This window comes from Plutella xylostella, chromosome 26, assembly GCF_932276165.1.
Source record: "Plutella xylostella chromosome 26, ilPluXylo3.1, whole genome shotgun sequence".
In the NCBI taxonomy this organism is placed as follows: Eukaryota; Metazoa; Arthropoda; class Insecta; order Lepidoptera; family Plutellidae; genus Plutella; species Plutella xylostella.
In genome coordinates, this window is record NC_064006.1 from 919,541 (window position 1) to 938,770 (window position 19,230).

General features: G+C 37.5%; 2 protein-coding genes across 4 annotated transcripts in view; both read left to right on the forward strand.

Annotated features, from left to right (window-relative positions):
• The window catches only part of LOC105398363 (mitoferrin-1), a 38,357-nt gene extending 35,336 nt beyond the window's left edge, over positions 1–3,021 (forward strand). The window contains exon 9 of the mRNA XM_048630517.1: positions 1,139–3,021. Within this exon, the coding sequence (XP_048486474.1) occupies positions 1,139–1,261 (123 nt within the window). The 3' untranslated portion in view covers positions 1,262–3,021. The remainder of the gene's footprint in view (positions 1–1,138) is intronic.
• A 2,847-nt stretch (positions 3,022–5,868) lies between these two features.
• LOC105398361 (putative aminopeptidase W07G4.4) overlaps positions 5,869–19,230 on the forward strand; it is a 31,693-nt gene continuing 18,331 nt past the window's right edge. For 2 of the 3 annotated variants that reach the window (XM_048630560.1, XM_048630561.1), the window contains exons 1-4: positions 6,259–6,398; positions 6,805–6,967; positions 8,582–8,670; positions 9,302–9,446. In XM_048630560.1, coding sequence (XP_048486517.1) covers positions 6,316–6,398; positions 6,805–6,967; positions 8,582–8,670; positions 9,302–9,446 — 480 coding nt within the window. In that variant the 5' untranslated portion in view covers positions 6,259–6,315. Of the gene's footprint in view, positions 6,007–6,258; positions 6,399–6,804; positions 6,968–8,581; positions 8,671–9,301; positions 9,447–19,230 lie in introns of those variants that run through there. The other variant, XM_048630562.1, reaches the window with a different exon arrangement.

Below are 19,230 nucleotides of genomic sequence, written 5' to 3' on the forward strand. Positions count from 1 at the left end.
GGTTCACATATCTAGATGTGCTAGATCTAGATATGCAGGTTTCCTCACGATGTTTTCCTTCACCGTAAGAGCGATGGTATACATTTTACTTAAGTTAAAAGAACTCATTGGTACATGTCAGCGCCGGGATTCGAACCCGCATCTCTTGATTGAGAAGCGGGCGTTCACCCGACTGAGCTACCACCGCTCTATTATTGTAGAGTAAGGTGGTTCAGCATAAATTCGACTTTAGAGAAAAGCAAAAGCGGACTTTTTTGCAACTAAAAACTACACACTGAATACAAATAACTTTCATATTTATAGACCTCATCTAATTTATGTATCCCCTAATCAATCGGTCCCTTTCTAGGGATTACTTTGTTACTGGGTTTCATAATATCAATTTACCTACTAAACGGATCCTTTTACACAGGGCTACTCTGAGTGATTGAAGTAATTCCACCATACATTATTATTGGATTCAATTAATGAGAAGATAAATTTAAGATGTTGTTCGTTCTAATAGAAGATTTTGACATGGTACTTTTTATTTAATTTTATTTTTTATAATTTTTATATTTAGAATATATGAAGACGCATCCACCCACGTATTGAAGATCCATAAGAACCTTGGACAAATCCTTATTAACATTATAAATGCGAAAGTAACTGTGTCTGTCTGTCTGTCTCTGTTACTCTTTCACGACAAAACTACTGAACGGATTTGAATGAAATTTGGTATCCATATATGGTCTAGACTTCTAGAGTCTAGACCGTGAGGACGAACACAGGCTACTTTTTATCCCGGAAGTCCGGAAGCTCGCGGGAACAGCTAACAATGTAAAAACCCATATTTTTGGATCGTCAAGTTTATTTATAAAAGATGTGTGTGATTTGACTCTCTAACTGCCAGTTTCAATAGGTACTCTATCTATTGATAGCTGACAGTTATTTTCATACGCTTTTGACAGAACGCAACTTTTTATGTGTCGCAGTCGTATGATAGCTCATGATAGTAACTGTCAGCTATTGATAGATAGAGTATTGAAACTGGCAGTAAGGGGAGTCGCAATAGATCTTTTAGGTCGCACTGGCACATGGGCACTGCTTACCTCCCCTTTTCTATAACATCTAACCCTTTATTTCCCCCTTTCCACAGGCGGAGCGACAAGACGACCTCCCCCCCGCCGCCACCGCCCCCACCCCCCTCGTCGCGCCCGACCTGTCGCGCGCGCTGCGCCTCGCCGCCGCCGACGTGCCCGCGCCGCTCACCCGGACCTAGGGAGGGACCTGTTGCCGCTGCATGGGGAGTTTATCGACGTAGATAAAATTTTATCGCGAATCGTCATAATTATGGCGATTTTATGGGAGGGATGGGGTTAAATGTGTTTGTTGATGACGGTGACCCGTGCCGCGGGGCCTGGAGTGTTGCTGTGTACTGACGAAAAACGAACCAACGAGAGCAATCGTGCAATCGGTAAAGAGCGTATACAATATAGAGTCGTGGCTCGCGCTCCGAAGCTTCGTTTTTCATCATATAGAGTGGCCCTCCTGTCTCCGCTGCACGGGTCATATGTTGAAGTAGATAACCGTCATGTATATCGCGATTAGCTTAAGACGTCGCTGGGAACACGGTTAAAACGTGTTTGTCTACGTCGATAGCGGACCCGTGCCGCGGGGCCTGGATTTAGCGCCGGCCTTGAGGGTTTTAGGGATTTGTGAGGCGAAAATGTTTTGCTCCCTGGAAAAAATACAGGGGTTTTGACGGAAAATTGTTGATCAAATTTCATGTCGGTCATAATATTATAATGGCCTAGCCAAGCAGTCGCTTATGTCAATTTCTCAAATTATTAAATTAAGAGTATGTTTCTCGATATGTGGATAAAAGTTATCTGTGGGATAGCAATCATTACATTTACTTTTGAAAATGTAATTTCAGAGTGTTACCATGACTTTTATCCTACAGATAACCATTATACAAGCATTGTGAAACACGCGGTAGGTATCAAAAATACCCTCAAGGTCACCGCTCAATATAAATTCCGGGTCAAAATGTACGGTCTAGTGCAGAGAAACCTGACCCCCCTCTCATAGTAACAATGCTTCTGAGAAGGGTCAGATTTCTCTGCCTTATACGCACGTTTGGGGAGAAAAAAATTGTTTAGGTGACTTTATGACTCCAGTTTGCATGTGAAATTATGACCGATTGGCCTACAAAAGGCACATGTGTGATTGATTGATGATTAGATTTAGACCTTAATTCAAAGACGTAAAGATGATGATAGCGTAACATTTGAACTGTAGCGTAAATTAAAGATAAGTTTACCTACACACAAATAAATCACGAAAGCTTTTATTAAATATTTATCAGATATTGTTGGTTAAATTAGTGGTATTTATAAAGTCATCTAACCATAGATATTTGTGCTATATTTTAACGGTTTAAGCCGTCTTGGAAATAAAATAGGAATAAAATTCCTTTGGTAGAGTCAGTTACAGCACAAAAGTGAAATTTTGCTCGTAACAAAATTGATAAGTGTCAAGCGATTTTAGAACTTAGTGGATTTGAGTTGGGCTGATTTTATAATGCTCTCAGCATTTCAAAATCAACTTACGCTATGTTGAAATTAGTTCTATGTTCGAATGATATGAAATATCGTATTTAAGGTGTTAATATTCTGTTAGAGCAGCTTCAATGAATTCGAACAATATATAATTGAACTAAGCGTCAGATAATAATGCAAATATGTTGTTTTTATTATATTCTGTTGTGAGAAAGAGATATTGGTCTGTGATTGAAGGTTTGAAAGAGATAGCTGTATTTCTGTCGTTTCGGTCTTCAATTTTGAGTGTGGGGCGTTTTGCGGATGATGTTGAGAAATTGTGAATAATAGAGTTAGGGACCGAAATAATTATGTTATGTAAATATTATAGAGTACCAGACAATGCAACTGTAATAATATTAAACTTTAATCTAGACCTGGTAAACCTGTTTTGTTATTATTATGTTTGTTTGAAAAATATATATATTTGATGCTGACACATTTGGTCTTTTATTTGTTCGCATGTTTCGCTGCCTAAATTGGAAATTTTGGAAAGAAATCACATTTTTATGTGATATTATATAAGGTACGGTAGGCTAAATAGGTATGTATGTAGGCCACCCCAGCGCGAACACGATAGTCACGTAATAGTGCAGTTTACCACTTCTCACCGAAAAGGGTGCTTACATAAAGAATCAGGTTCCCTGTATCTACCCGCTCCGGTAACTTGATTAGGTAGCGCTCACTGAGAGATTTAAAACCGGGTAGATACAGGGAACCCAGTTTCTCTATGTAAGCACCCTAAGTCAGGATAAAACTGTTTTAATTTTTATCCTTCAGTAGGTAGGTACAATAAGGTACAGGTTGTATAATAAGATCAAATTTCAGACACCAGTGATCAATATGTATATGATGGTAACACAATGGAAATGCTATTCAGCCGATAATTTTTGTTAGTTACTTTTAAGTTAGTTAGGTATAAGTACTAAAGTCAAAATCTCGTTGAAAATTACCCGGTATTTTATATACTTACCTAAATAATAGGTAGGTTACCTACATAGGTACTTTCTAAAGTAGGCATCAGATAATAATGTTTGCAAAACATAAACTTAGCACGCGTTACAGTTTATATCCGTATTTTTATTTACAAATTTTAAGAAGGCAATAAAATTAAAATGTGCGAGTCACAATGAATTAACTACTTACATTAAATTTGATGATAATATTTTCATCAGTCATCTCAATAAATGAATGCGTTTTTTCTTAACTTAGTTACCATTTCTGATAAGACCATTTTTATAAAATTAAATAAGGCCAGGACCAGCACCCCAATTCTCGACCACTAGTCTTTAATGTCTAGTGTTAGAATTCATTGCAAAATGGTTACTATTTACAAAGCGTTACGTGGCGCCACTGACAGTAGACATTTAAGACTAGTGGTCGGGAATTGGGGTCCAGGGCTGGATAGACAGGCGCAAAAAGAGGGGGGCGGCTTGCCCTTACCCTGATTACCTCTACGACTAAAGTCTGTTTTTTAATCTCGGATACTAAATTGGCAGATTTTAACGGTTCATCAACAGTCGAGTCGATTGACCCACGATTAAGTGACGTATCGTTCTATTGCGGAACAATCGACTGTTGATGAACCGTTCAGAATCTATCAATTTAGTATCTGAGATAAAAAAACAGACTTTAGAGTGGCCGAGACAGTATCATCGGCCAAAGAATAAACTAGTAACTAGGTAGGGTAGGTAGGGCTGAGGATACTGTCTCGCCATTCTACTCGTAGATATAAAAAGTAGGTATTAGCTCCTAGACTCCTAGATTCACACTATGAGTGTCGTAAAAAATACATAAATTGTGTAGGTACTTATGTGAAATCTAAGAAAATCACATAGATAAATTATAAAAATAAACAGTTGGACAATATATATTATGTTTAATTTCTCTTGGTTTACTATTTAAATTTAATTTATTTATAGTTTGCTCATCATCATCATCGTCAACAGTTTTAAGTGGGGTTTTAAGACATGAGGCTCGAAGAGTTGAATGTTTGCCGATCCTGTTCCAGATCTTCGACTTCGTGCCATAAATTTTTCTATAATAAATATTGGGAGGGCCGCCGGAGGGCGTGAAACTTGGCAGTTTGGTGAAATAACGTTTTCAAACGCTTACTTAGCCCAAGTTAGCCTTATGCTGTATATATTATTATTATTCTGACTAATAAAATCCACCTCTCCTACACAACATGCATCTCAGAATAATAACGGTCTCTCGCTATATATTAGACTTACATATATTGTATGACCTCTCTAAGATTTACGCTTGATTGATTAAAAACCTTATTATAAAAACTGTAGAATCTATTTCCGTTTTCATGTCTATAATGGACTGTACAGTCCAACTATAAAGTTAATTTTATTTGGTTAGGCTTCATAAGTTATATATGTTAATTTATATAATCAAACTGTAAATATCTATGTACGGTGGCCTGCGCCTAAAAGTATACAGGCGGAGTTTTTAAAATAGCGATCCCTGATGATGAAGGGACCAGCTACATATGTTATAAATCCGGGGACGTGTTGTGTGTGATGTGTGTAGCAGTGGTGTTTATGTGGATGTGCTTGAGCAGCATGTGAGCTTCAGATCGCTATTTTAAAAACTCCGCCTGTATACTTTTAGGCGCAGGCCACCGTACACAATACAATCTAAATAACTTATTCTAAACTTAAGAAAAACCCATGACTATAGGTACCTAGCCTATCTATAAACAAAAAAAAAACTATGTGTCTTTGCTCCGGAACGCATCCGACGCAAAGGTCCGTAAGGCAGCGTTGCCTCGCTGTACAGCCAGATAGATCCTCTGCATCAGAAACGCTCCAGAGCGGATGTCTAGCCCGCAGTCCCTCATGCGACGGCCTAGGCTTTTGATGAATATTTTGCCGTCATGACCCCAGATTCCCGTAGTCTCCAGAGCCACGGGCACAAAGATGTAACTGTCCATGAGGACGCTATATTTGGCTATTTTCTATTTTGCTGCTAGTTCTGCTGCGGCCCCAGGAGTTGCAAATTTGCAATGGTGGATGCCACATGTGAAGGTGAAAAGTGCAAACACATGTCGTAGCATCCCACATCAAGCAGCGCCCCTTCTCCCAGGGCATCAATGTGAGGCCATCTGACCTTTTCCGGTCGTTTCTGCTAAGCCCCGGCAGCTCTAACATAAAGTTAGGTAGGTACAACCAAGACCGTTATTATTCTGAGGTACAGACGGACAGTATTGTCAGTGTCAAGGCAGTCAAGTCAAGTGTCAATGTCAAGACTGTCAACGCGGCAACGGTGACGGTATGTGACGTATGTGTAAAAAAAAAAAAACACTGACCGGGCAGAAAAGCGATAAGATTGCATATTTATTGTTCAATTGATATAAATAAGCGGTTATTAGTTGCTTTGTGGTCGGCAAGGCATCACAGTTTCGTTTTATCACGTAAGTATTGTGTGTAGCTTTATTATTTAAAAATATTTTAATTATAATTACTTACTAGAAACTACAAAGAACATCGTCATCACTACTCATCATATCTTCTCTTTGTGTACCCACTAAAATTTCCTTTCTTCTGATAATGTGTTTCCATAAAAGGGGCGTACCTATTCACTGTTTAATAGTGCGATAGTTAATAACTCTTGGATCTGTATAAACTTTCATTGTAAATTTGTTATTATAGGCCCTCATTGTAGCACCTCAAATACCGGTATCCTTTCTGTAACCAGGCGAGCAGATATAGAGGTCATATTCATGAAATCTTACAAAGGCTACTTACTACTTACAGTAACTGAATACCTAAGTCTAATCTTCACATGTGTAATGGTTGATGACAGGTACTTATTGCTAAGGAAATTTGTTAAACTTTCATTTAAGTATGTAGGTATATTTTATTTAGTTTTCATTTGCTTTGCATGAACCAATGAGAAGGTTTGAACATACAATTTCTTAAATTTATACTTAAGTACACCTTTGGTTTTGTTAGTTTATTAATATCTCTTGTTTTCACACATTACCAATTTTCATACTTTCTATGTATATTTCCTATCTATTAGGTTGTCTGGAATAGATTACTCTTCGTAATAAGGCCACTGATATATACTATTTATTTTCTTTTTTATGTTTGTGAAACTGTTTCTGTTTGTGTGCAATAAAGAGTATTTTATCTTTATCTTAGAATTTTTCAAGTCAGATTACCTGCTCAATTTCCTATAAGTTTCTTATAAACTGGGTTTGTTGCAGCATGGGGGTGGAAGTGAATGGTGTGTCGGTGGAGATTGTGAAGGAGTTGAACGACAACAGCTATGACGCGGTGATCCTCGTCACGTCTCCGAAGGTGGCTCCTGTGCAAGCCCTGGAGGACTTTGTTGTGGCCGCCGTGCAGATTGATAAAGGCTTGGAAAAGGTATTAAAATTTATTCTATTCTATCCTGTTCTATTCTCTAGAGACAGGTATGTAAGTACCTGCACCTGGCTCTATTGGATGGAATCTTTGCACATATATCAGTAACTAGCTTTTCACATGCCCTTAAAAAGTTTTCCCGTGGGAATTCTGGGATAAAAAGTAGCCTATGTGTTCAGGGTGTCAGCAAACCCCAATCCAAATTTCAATAAAAGTCGTTCAGCCGTTTTGTCATGAAGAAGTAACAAACACACACACTTTCACGAACTTTCGAATTTATAATACTAGCAGGATGTCTACACTTCCTTTCTAACCTTGGACCATTTCCCACCATGTTGCTGGTTCACCTAGATAGACATGGAAAATGACTTCTTTTCAGTTTGTCAATGGCAAACACAAGATTTGTTAAGGCTTAGTAACTGTAGTGAAAGGATTACCCAGTCAGATTAGTTGTCGGCCTCTGTATGTAAGGTATAGTTTATACTGTAAATATTTTAGGATAATTTGGACACCCAAGCTTGCTAGAGTGCTGGTGAGAGTAGGTAATGGAAGGTCTTAACACCATCTTTCAGCCACACAAGTTATGCTAAGTCTGTCAAGAAAAAACTCATTTTAGGGTTTTTATGCAGAATTAAATAAAATAGCCATCTATTATTTATTATCTATCTTTACATGCAAAGGATAATATTACGCAAGGTATCTGATTTGTTTGGACTATGATATATGTGTTATACCTGTATAGCAACAAACACATTCCTATCAGATAAGATAGCCAATATTGATAACTGTATAAACTTATGATTTAGGAAAAATAGGCCTGATTATTTATCCAACAAAAAGTTGGTGAGTGTAGGTGTCCTAAAGTTTCTGTAAACAAATAGTTTTCATGCAAAAACCTTAATATGATAAGAAATAGCAAAGCTCAAGGTATCGGGCTACTGGGCTTAGATACCTCAGTAAATTCACAATCCTGCATGACTGGCAAATTTTAATGTTTTGACTACTTTTAGGATGATTTAAAAAAGGAGTAGGTTATCTGTATACTATCATCATATCATTTAGTAAATAAACAATGTATGTGTCTTCATTAAAACAAATAAAGTGGAAGTTTATCATTATTATCCTTGAATAAATTTACACTTTCTGTTTGTATGATACATTCTAAGTAAACATTAATAAATATGTTGTAGCCAGCACCTGAGAGGTGCAAAAATGTAAATGTTAAATAATACAAATGCTATAGTTATGTTAAATACGAAGTAGATAAAAAGATTTCTCTTATCTTCTATTCTTTGTTTCTACTTTGATGGTTAAATATGTATGTATTGATTTACTTATAAAATTATGTACTTAGCCATTTTTATACTTACATTGCCTTATCGGGGCATCTAGCAAAGATCCCAAGTTGAGCAAGTTCAATATATTTTCATCCATTGGTTAATTTAATTTTATTTTATTTATTTATTTCACAAAATTTAGAAAATAGTGAGTTTGAAAATATAGTTTTACAAAAAAAAACAAATAAAATGAGAGTTTAAACACACCCTCCCTAACCACTCCTCGACCCACCCACATCACTCCGGCTAACAGTTGTTATATAGGGTGTTTTCCTCGCAGGTGCCGGCTGTGCTGAGTTGCCCCCGTGTGTCGGGGGGCCGCCTCGTCGTGTCGCCCACCGGACCCATCACCCCTTACGATGATGTCAGGTAATGTGGTATACATATAGTGTTGTTACCGTCTCAGTGACAAACACAAGATAGGAGAGTGCGTCTAGGATTTGTCACCGTGGTGAAAAGATTAGATAGTCAGAATAGCGACTACTGCCCAGGATTGGCCACTCGGAGAGCCTTCTTTCGATTGTAACTAAATAGTGTTCAGGCATTTTATACATAAGTACTTAGGTAAAAAATTCAATAGTCTAAAGCCGGTTTTATACCAGAACTTTGTTTAATCTACCTTTTAATTTTATTTCAATTATGGTTTAAAAGCAGCCCCCATTATAATAATATACCATCTAATATATCAGTGGCGAAAAGCAGCCATACGCTGAGTTGCACAAAGAAAGTTTAAGCTAATGTCAACCTTATATATTGCTGAGTTGCTTTGACAGTATACGGACGGAAAGACACAGACAAAGATCTACTGTATTACCACAAAAAACTTTAATCACTGTTTAACAAGCGTTTAAAACGAAATTTTACAGATTTTGTAGGTGTTTGACAGCGCTAAACATCTGTTAAATACTGTCTTAAGTTTTTGTGGTAAGGCCATTAATGTCTCCATTAGCTTAAAGTTCCTTTCTGCACCTCGACATAAACCTAATTCTGTTGTATACAGGTCAATATCCGAGGCGGCCAAGCGCGGCCTCGAGCGGGCCATGCAAGCCGGCGCGCGCCGCCCCGTGCTAGTCCTGCAGCCGCACCCGCAGTTCAAGCAGGCTGAACTCGTTGTGCTGTTGGCTGCTTTAGAAGCTCTTTATGTGGTGAGTTGTTATATATGTCGCAGGCATCTGGTTTAATCTCCTGTTTGATTGAACCGCTAGCCCGTTCATTGGATGACGCTATTCAGTTGTATGACTAGGCCGAACGTTGATTTTACAAGCGTCACAAAACGTCCAACTAGTTAGCGGACTTAAAATCAGTCAGGTGGTGAATAAAACAAATATGGCGTCTAACAGCGAACAGCTGACACAAAAAGCACTTGTATTGTTATTTTTTGCAAATAAATTAGCTTTAAAGTGCGCTATTTATGTTAAAATAGTGTGACAACATGGATTTACCTATTATTACACCGCCGGCGGATAGTTTCAAAGAAAAAAATGTGCTGAAACTGGATAATTATGAACAACAATATCAAGGTTACATTGTAACTTAGGGTACTTGCACAAAATACCAAACTGCGATCGTGAATCGTAAAGCCCCATCCATACGCTTGCTGTTTGTCACAAACACGGCAAACAGCAAACAAAGTCACAAACACCAACCACAATCACCGAACACAAACAGCCATCCACATGCTCGGCGAACGCTCATAACATTCCGAACCGGCAAACACGGCGGACGACGAGCTATTACTTTCGGGTTGACATATTTCTATTATACAGGGTGTTGCAAAATTGGTATACTAAGCCGAAACCTACATGTGCAGCATGGTATATCTAAGCCCGAAACTAAAATCAGAATTTGGAAATTCGCGAAAAAAAAAATTATTTTCCATAGTAAAAAGTCACGTGACCAACAAAATTTCTATGGAAAATGAAATTTTTTTTTTACGCGAATTTTCGAATTCTGATTTTAGTTTCGGGCTTAGATATACCATGCTGCACATGTAGGTTTCGGCTTAGTATACCCTTTTTGCAACACCCTGTATAAATTAAAGCAAGAGAAAGAAAAAAGGAAAATAAGAAGAAAGCAAAGACGATGGTGGGATAATAATAATAATAAAAAAAAAAAATACTGACTTCTTCTTTTTAATTATTATTTTATTTTATAGTTTTTAGTTTATTTGCAATAATTTTTAATCAAAAGTAAGATGCAAATGATACCAAAAAGTCCTACTAATCAATACGAATCATTCAAGCCTAAACACGAGGTAGTGCTATATACCGTTGAGGAGTTCCCCTGACTACCTTCCGTTTCCATCATCAGATCAGCTCAAGGTCACCAAAAAAAAAAAAAAATTAAATCGTTTATTCATTTTCAAACAAGACATATACATTTATGCATAACACCCCAAACAATACAATTGTTTCTCGGGGTAGTACACTCTAATTAGCTAGCTATTTTTATAAACACTTAAAGTAGGTATAAATACAATTAAATTATTTGAAACATGCAGCAAGTTATGTACTATAGTTTATGCAATCCCAATAAAAAATACAAGTTGAAGGTAACAATAATTGAGTCTTATTACATTTATTACAAAAGCTATCGGTAAGCAACTACTAAATAACAGTATGATCATTAAGGCGTAGATTACAAGTGTTCAAGGAAATGTTTTTTAAGTGCCCTATTTCTAGAACAGACTTTATGTCGTAGTACACTCTTCGTTGAATCAGACATACTATTGAATATCTTAGGAACTAAGTATTCTTTTGTTCTTTTACCATAATTATTATTAACTTTCGGTACAAATAGTTTACCCTTACTCATCCGTCTGGTTTTAACTTTACTATTTAATAAGATCTTGTATCTATTATCCCAATATTCTTCCTTGGCTATCTCCAATAGGTATTTCTTATCAACCGGAATTACGTTACATTTTTTAAATAGTCCCTCGTAATTGTCCTTATACTGTTGTTTAACTTTTTTATCAACTAAAATTTTTAAGAATCGTATTTGAAGTTGTTTTATTTTATTAATATAAGTTTTAAAAGAACCCCCGTAAGTTATGATACCATATGATATTAGTGAGTCTACTAGTGCAAAATAGAGGCAATACAGGACAGATCTAGATACACAGTATTTTAATTGATGAAACTTTCTTAATAATATCCTTAATTTACCTACAAGCAAGCTTATATGTTTTTTCCAGCTAAATTTACAATCCACAATTATACCCAGGTACTTACATTCGTTAACCTGTTCAATAGGCTTACAAGTACAATATACATTATTATGAAGACAATTATAGCTATGACCTTTAACAACTAGTCCATTACATTGATTCTTAAAACTTGACGAGATGCACATAATATTTGTCTTTTTAACATTCAGAATAATACCGTTATCGTGAGCCCATCGTGTAATATTATCGAAATCCTGCTGTAAACATTGTTGTATTATATTTAAATCTTTATGGCCATACATGAGACAAGTATCATCAGCGAACATATAAATGTTACAATGTTTTACAACTTTAGGCATACTATTTACATGCATTATATAACAGGTCGGCCCGGTCACTGACCCGGTTGCTACCCCGTACTTGACATTTTCGCACTTCCCAGTGTGGGCATTTACTTTTACTGTTAATTTTCTGTAACTCAGATATTGCCTAAACCAGTCGTTTAATCCTCCTCTAATACCACAGTTCTCCATAGACTTCAGGAGGACCTCATGATCAAGTGTATCAAAGGCCTTCCTGAAGTCTATGAAAATGACCCCCACCTTGTTTTTAATATTTAAATGATTATTTACGTCATTAGCAAATCGTGATAACAGAGTTGAAGTACTTTTCCCTTTTTGAAACCCACACTGTGATGGTGAGATGACGTCATGCTTTGTTAGGAAATGCATAATTTGACCTGTAATTGCTTTTTCTACAATTTTATTAATACATGAAAGAATTGCGATGGGACGGTAATTAGTGGTTTCACTATAGCTTCCATTTTTGTATATTGGGCGAATTATTGAAAGTTTAAGATTCTCATGATATTTAGACTGTTCAACAAAGAGATTAATCATCTTGGCTATGACTGGGCTAATTTCTAATTTAATTTCTTTTAGATCACATATTCTTATCTGATCAAAGCCAGGTGACATGTTGTTTTCAAGTTGGTCGATAATTTTTTCGATTTGTGATGGAGTGACCTTGATAAATCGTATGGAGGCATTAATTACTTTAGTATAATCATCCCTCTTTAGCAACTCTGAGTTACAAGTATGTTGAGATTTAAGTAGTAAGACTTCATTTGCAAAAGTTTGGGCAAAGTTTGAACATATAGTTTGTATATCAAACTGACTACCCATGTGCTGTATTATTACTTCGTCCGGGGACTTTTTACTGCGCCCCAGCCAATGATTTATGTGTTCCCATATTTTTTTACTATTGCCTACATGCTTTTTTAGTAAGTTCTTTTTGTACAAGTTTTGTGCCTTATTTATTAACTTGAAAGTTTTATTTCGATATCTAGTGTATTCTAGCCTTTTAGCCATATTGTTAGGGCAGGCCTTCCAAAGCCGATATAATTTATCCTTATGTGCTATACAGTTCTTTATCTCAACAGAAAGCCATGGACAATAGTCATTTTTACAGTTACGAACTCTAATAGTTTTAAAGTTCTTTTTATAAGTGGAATCAAATATTTTACACATCTTTTCATAAATCAGAAGAGGACAATCTAGGTAAAGCAACTCTGACCAATCAATGTTTTTTAAATCTTGTTTGATTAATGTGTTATTCAGTACTTGTTTAGTATTTTTTTTATCTGGTCGTGTGACTTGATTGTTTGATAAATTTAGACATATAAGATGATGATCAGAGATGCCACACCTAACAATGTTAGAATAGAAACTGTTATTTTTACAACTTCTTATTAAAATATGATCTAAACATGAGACAATCAACTTTCCATCCCTAATTTCTTCCCTAGTTACATCTGAAATTGTATTAAGCAGTCCGTACTCACTCAACATGTCCTCATACAGCACTGTATCCGTGTGATGTTTGGATAATGTATTTATATTTATATCACCGATTATAATGAGGTCACGGACCATCATATTTTTTTGTTATAAGAACTATATTTATGTTCTTAATTTCATTAGAATCGGTTAATATGTGTCCAAAATGTAAATTCATACCCTGTTTTTACCCCTTTACCCACCCTTAGGGGTGAGATAAAATTCTGAAAAAAAATGGGACCACCTGGGAGCTCAACCCAATACAAAAAAAAAAGAATTTTCAAAATCGGTTCATAAACGGCGGAGTAATCGGTGAACATACATAAAAAAAAATGCGCGCCAACGAAAAAGTGTAGCAAGTTGATACGTCCGCCTCCCGCAATGCTAGCGCGCATACTGATCGCTGCCAGACGTGTGGATACGTAGCGAACTGTTTGCCGAACATCCTTTGATCTGGCAAGAAAAACCGACACCGATGCCGAACACTGGCGAACACAAACACAAACAGGCAAACAACGACAAACACCCATCCACACGTCAGTGTTTGCTGTTTGCTGTTTGCTGTTTGCCATTGTTCGCCGAGCGTGTGGATGGGGTATAACGGTGTAGTCATTGTCACGATTCTACTAATTAATGAATTGAGAGTGAAGTTCTTAATTCCAAAACAAAACTATTGCAGATATTAGTTATATATGATAATATAAAGTTATACATTTAATGCAATTGGAACCAATATTATAATGCTCATTTATTTATATAAGTAATTATTATAGTTTTATACAATATAAAATTTTACCTACAGGACAGGATATTATACATTAACTTTCATATTTTATTATATTTTACACCTGCTTTTAGTATGAACAATAATGTTATGATCTTAATTCTTATACCGTAAGCTATATCCAATATACATTAAGCAACTACCTAGCTAACATAGGTAGGCAGTTAAAATAGGAATAGTGGAATGACGACAGATCACGCGCAGTGCGTGTGGACGCTTTGTCTACTAGACGTGGAGCACGTAGTGATGGGGTAAGCGGTAGCGATTGTAACTATCGACATAAGGTAAGTTTCGCATTCGAGAGCGACCGATAGATGAAACCAGACTGTTTTGGTGATAGGGATTTTTTTCTAGGTAGAATTTTTTTGTTAGTTTTAAAATAAATTCATTGATGAGTGGGAATTTAATGTTTTGGTGCAATCTCTTTAAATTGGTTTTGAAGGGAGTGTTGTAAGATATTTTGATAGCTTTGTTTTGAATAACCTGTAGTTTGTTATAGTTAGATTGGCATGTACTGCTCCAGACCGGGGCAGCATACGTCATACATGGGCGTACGAGAGTGGAGTATATGCTCAGCTTAGTTTTGGCGCTAAGGTTACTCCGCCTGTTAAGGATCGGGCTCAGTGCATTTAAGGCTTGTATACCTTTAATCTTTGAAGATTCGACATGCTTGGTCCAGTTCATTTTATCGTCGATGACAACGCCTAAATACTTGACAGACCTGCTCCAAGGTATATCATGACCACCAATACTTAAGGTTTTGGCCGGTACAGAGCGATGCCGTGAAAACATTATTGCTTCGATTTTGTTTTCGTTCAACTTTAATTTCCACTGCTTAAAGTACTCTTGAAGCAACTCAATCGACAACTGAAGACGGCTGATAACCAAGTCAATATCGCTATCTGATGAGAAGCACGCCGTATCATCAGCAAAACATGCTAGTTCGGTTCGAGTCTGTTTCGGTATGTCATTAAGATACAGTACAAATAGGTATGGGCCAAGAAGTGAACCTTGGGGGACTCCAGCAGGTATGCTCTTAGTGTCAGACTGCACATCACCAATATGGACACGGAAACTACGGTTGCTTAAATACGATTGGACAATTTTTACAATTGGCAATGGTACATCCATAGAAATAAGCTTGTGTAGTAGGCCCTCGTGCCATACAGTATCGAAAGCTTTTTCGATGTCAAGTAAGTACATCCCGGTTGAGCTTTTCATGTTAAGCTTGTTAGTAACATATTCAGCAACCCTGGCCAGTTGCTGGATAGTTGAGTGTATTCTGCGAAAGCCAAACTGTTCATTTATAAGCAGGTGTTTAGTGAAGTGACGCAGTCGGCTACTTATAATGGATTCAAACAATTTTCCGAGCGTTGGAAGTAAACTTATGGGTCTATAGCTAACTGGAATCTCAGGTTTCTTTCCAGGTTTTTTTAGAGCAATGACTTTAGCAAGTTTCCAGGCGGATGGGAAGTATGACAGTTTGAGGCAGCCATTAAATATTTTAGTTAACAGAACTACAGCTTTTTGGGACAAATTTTTTAACAATGCATTGTGAATACCGTCAAATCCAGGACACTTACGTCTTTTAAGTTTCCTTAAAATTTTCCAGATTTCATTTGGACGTGTGAATTTTATAGGTGGATCTAAGTTGTTAGTGGAATTTATGTAATGCATAGTTTCATTGACGCTAGCTTCAATTTCAACACTACAGTAGTCTTTGGTAAGGCACATGTTATCATGAAAGGCATTAGCAAGAGTTTCACATTGGTCCTTAGTGTTAGATGTAAGAGAACCGTCAGCTTTTGTTAATGGTGGTATGATAGTGGGTTTAGATCGAAATTGCTTGGCTATACGCCACAGTTCCGAACATGGATTATCAATTTTTGACAACTTGGCATCCCATTTGGCGTCGTTGTGAGCTCTTACTGCTTCTTTTATGCTATTTTGTAGGCAGTTTATACTACTGCGAAGATGTTTTTTTAAATTAGGATCTGAGTGACGTTGTTCTATTTTACGAAGTCTATTCTTTTGCTTTATCTTTGATTTGATGTGATTTGGTAATGTTTCAGTGTTTTTATATTGGTTAGTTGAAGGGATGTGCAGCTCACGGGCAAGTAAGATGGAGTTTGTTAACATTTCAACGGCCTCATCTGAAATACTGAAATACTGAAATACTCATTTATTCATAAATCAATAATTTATAAGTCAAAGGAAAAATATATGGTACTTATATGAGTACGTATTACAAAAAATGTCACAGTAAAAAAAAGCATCATTCACATTATATTTCAATGTCAAATTAATAAATTCATACTATCAATGTCAAATAAATTAAATTAATACAGTATTATTGATAGATGTCAAGTTAATTACAATTAATACAATTTATCGCCATAATAATAATAAATATAATAAATCAATATAGGTACAATATTTGTACGAAAATATATCAAATCAAGGAATGGCTTTCACAGTCTGAAAGTATTCGTTAGTTGTATAGCATGCCATACCAACCAGTAGCTTTTTTAACTTAGAAATGAATATGGACTCACTAGGCACACTTTTTATTTCGTCAGGGAGAGAGTTGTACACCTTGGGAACAAGAGTAAGGAGACACTTGTCAGCTTTGGTGAACCTCCTAGCAGGTATACAAAGCTGATCGCGACGCCGGGTGTTAATATTGTGCGTGTCTTTTTTTTTGCTAAATTGTGGCAGATTACGCCACGCGTACTTAGCGATTTCTAATATGTACAGCGAGGGAAGCGTTAAGATGTTGTATTTCTTGAAAAGCTCCTTCGCTGAAAAGTCCCAGGGTACACCGGCAATTATTCTTATAGCACGTTTCTGCATCCTTAGTGCGCTTTCGCAGTCTGCTGCGTCTCCCCACAAGTCAAGTCCGTAAATAAGTATGGAGTGAAAGTAACCGTAGTAGGCTTTTTTTAAATTATCAGTTGTTAGAGATGGGGCCAGCCTAGACAGAGCAAAGCACGCAGATGAGAGCCTAGTGCAGGTGATGTCGATGTGCGGCGCCCTCGTGAGGCCGGCGTCGATGGTGAAGCCCAGGTAGCGGACCTGGTCCACCTGCGGCACCGCCACCCCGTCACAAACTACGTTCAGCTCGTGTCCCCTAGTTTTTCGTAGTTGGAAGTGCATAACCTTTGTTTTTTCAACATTCAGTAGCATTCCGTTGGCGGAAAACCAATGAGCTAGACAGCCAGTGACACGCCTGAGTTTAGATTTTAGCTGGTCGAAGTCATCGGCAGCTACTATTACACATGTGTCATCTGCGAACAGAACGTATTCAGCTTCATCAGACGCAGTGGATATATCATTCATTAGAATGAGAAAGAGACTATTGCCCATTATTGACCCTTGAGGGACAGAACAATTACCAACATGCTCGAGTTCCGATTTAGCACCACGAACGCATGTGCATTGATGACGCTGTGACAGGAAACTACATATAGTTTTATGGAAATCACCCTCGACACCGTACTTACTCAACTTTTTCAGTATGAGAGAGTGATTAACAAGATCGAAGGCGCGCGACAGGTCGCAGAACATGGCCGCGACCTGTCGCCCGTCCTCGAGCCGGCCCATCACCCGCGCCACGACGTCGCGAGCGGCGTCTACTGTAGACTTGTTAGCTTGGTATGCGTATTGCCGAGTGTTTAACAGTTTATTTTTGGTAAAGTGTTCATCGAGTCTATTGCTAATTATGCGTTCGAATGCCTTAGAAAATATTGGAATTTGAGCTATAGGTCTATAGCTCTTTTCTACATCCATCTCCCCTTTGCCCTTGTACACCGGCTGGACTTTAATCTGTTTGAGAGACTGTGGATAAACACCAGACTCAACGCACTTGTTAAACAACATACATAACAACGAGATTAGTATTGGTGGTACATAATCATATACGTGCGTTGGCATGTCATTTATATCCGTCGAGTTCTTACGTTTAATATTTTTGATCACAGTTATTAACTCTGATAATGTTATTGGCACAAACTGAAACGTTGGTTTTGGCCTGCCATCTAAATATTTATCGAGGAACTGCATAGCGACAACAAGGTCGGGTCGCGAGCGAGGGTCGTTGTTGGCCTCCACATAGAAGCGATTGAGGGCGGCGGCGGCGGCGCCCGCGCGCTGCTCCTGGCTGCTGCCGGCAGACTTGCTCACCAGCAGGTCGAGGGCCCCTCCGCGCCGCGCCTCGCTTCGACCGGTTTCAGCCTCGATCACTCTCCACACAGTACGACGCATGTCAGATTTAGGGTTACTGATCTGTTTGTTAATGTATTCGCGACGTGAGTTACGTAATTCCAGAGAATATTCTATCTCAAGCTGCAATAAGCTACTGGTTGATAGGCAATTGTCAAGTTTATTATTATGATTGGCTACGGAGTATTTCAGCTTACGCACTTCACGACGCAACTCTTGAACTTTTGGATTAGCCCAGGAGAAAAGGTTTTTTTTTACAGGATATTTCCTAATTGGAAAGAATACCTCATAGAAGTTCTTAATTACGTTGAAAATTGCGGTAAGTTGATCACAAGGACTTAGCCACTTTTGGAGAACCATATCCCAATTATACAAACATAGGGCCTCATAAAAATTATCAATTTGGAGTTGTGAAAACAGTCGTTTATGGGTTACATCATTAGAATTAGCATGTTGACTTTTTATTTGTGCTACAATAATAACACCAGTGTGATCCGACAAACACATTTCCACAGGCGCTATTTGTAAGATATCAACATTAGGTATATTAGTGTAGGCATGGTCAAGACAAGTTCTACTGGATGAGGTCACTCTAGTTGGGAAATCCACTAACGTTTTAAAACCGTGTTGTTTCAATGTAGAATTTAATCTTTTAGACATTAATGTTTTCACTAGAAGGTCAATGTTCATATCACCAACTATAATTAATTTGTAGGTATTCGATGCGTTTAAATCAAATAAAGCGTTCATAGTAGAAAGAAAAATGTCAATGTCACCTCTATTTTCTCCTTGAGGGGGTCTATAAATACAGACAACAATCAAGTCTAGACCGACGCACTCGACAGCGCATACCTCGACGTGCATCTCCACGGACAGCGCGGCGAACTCCCCGCGCTCGATGGTGAGCAGGTCGGGCC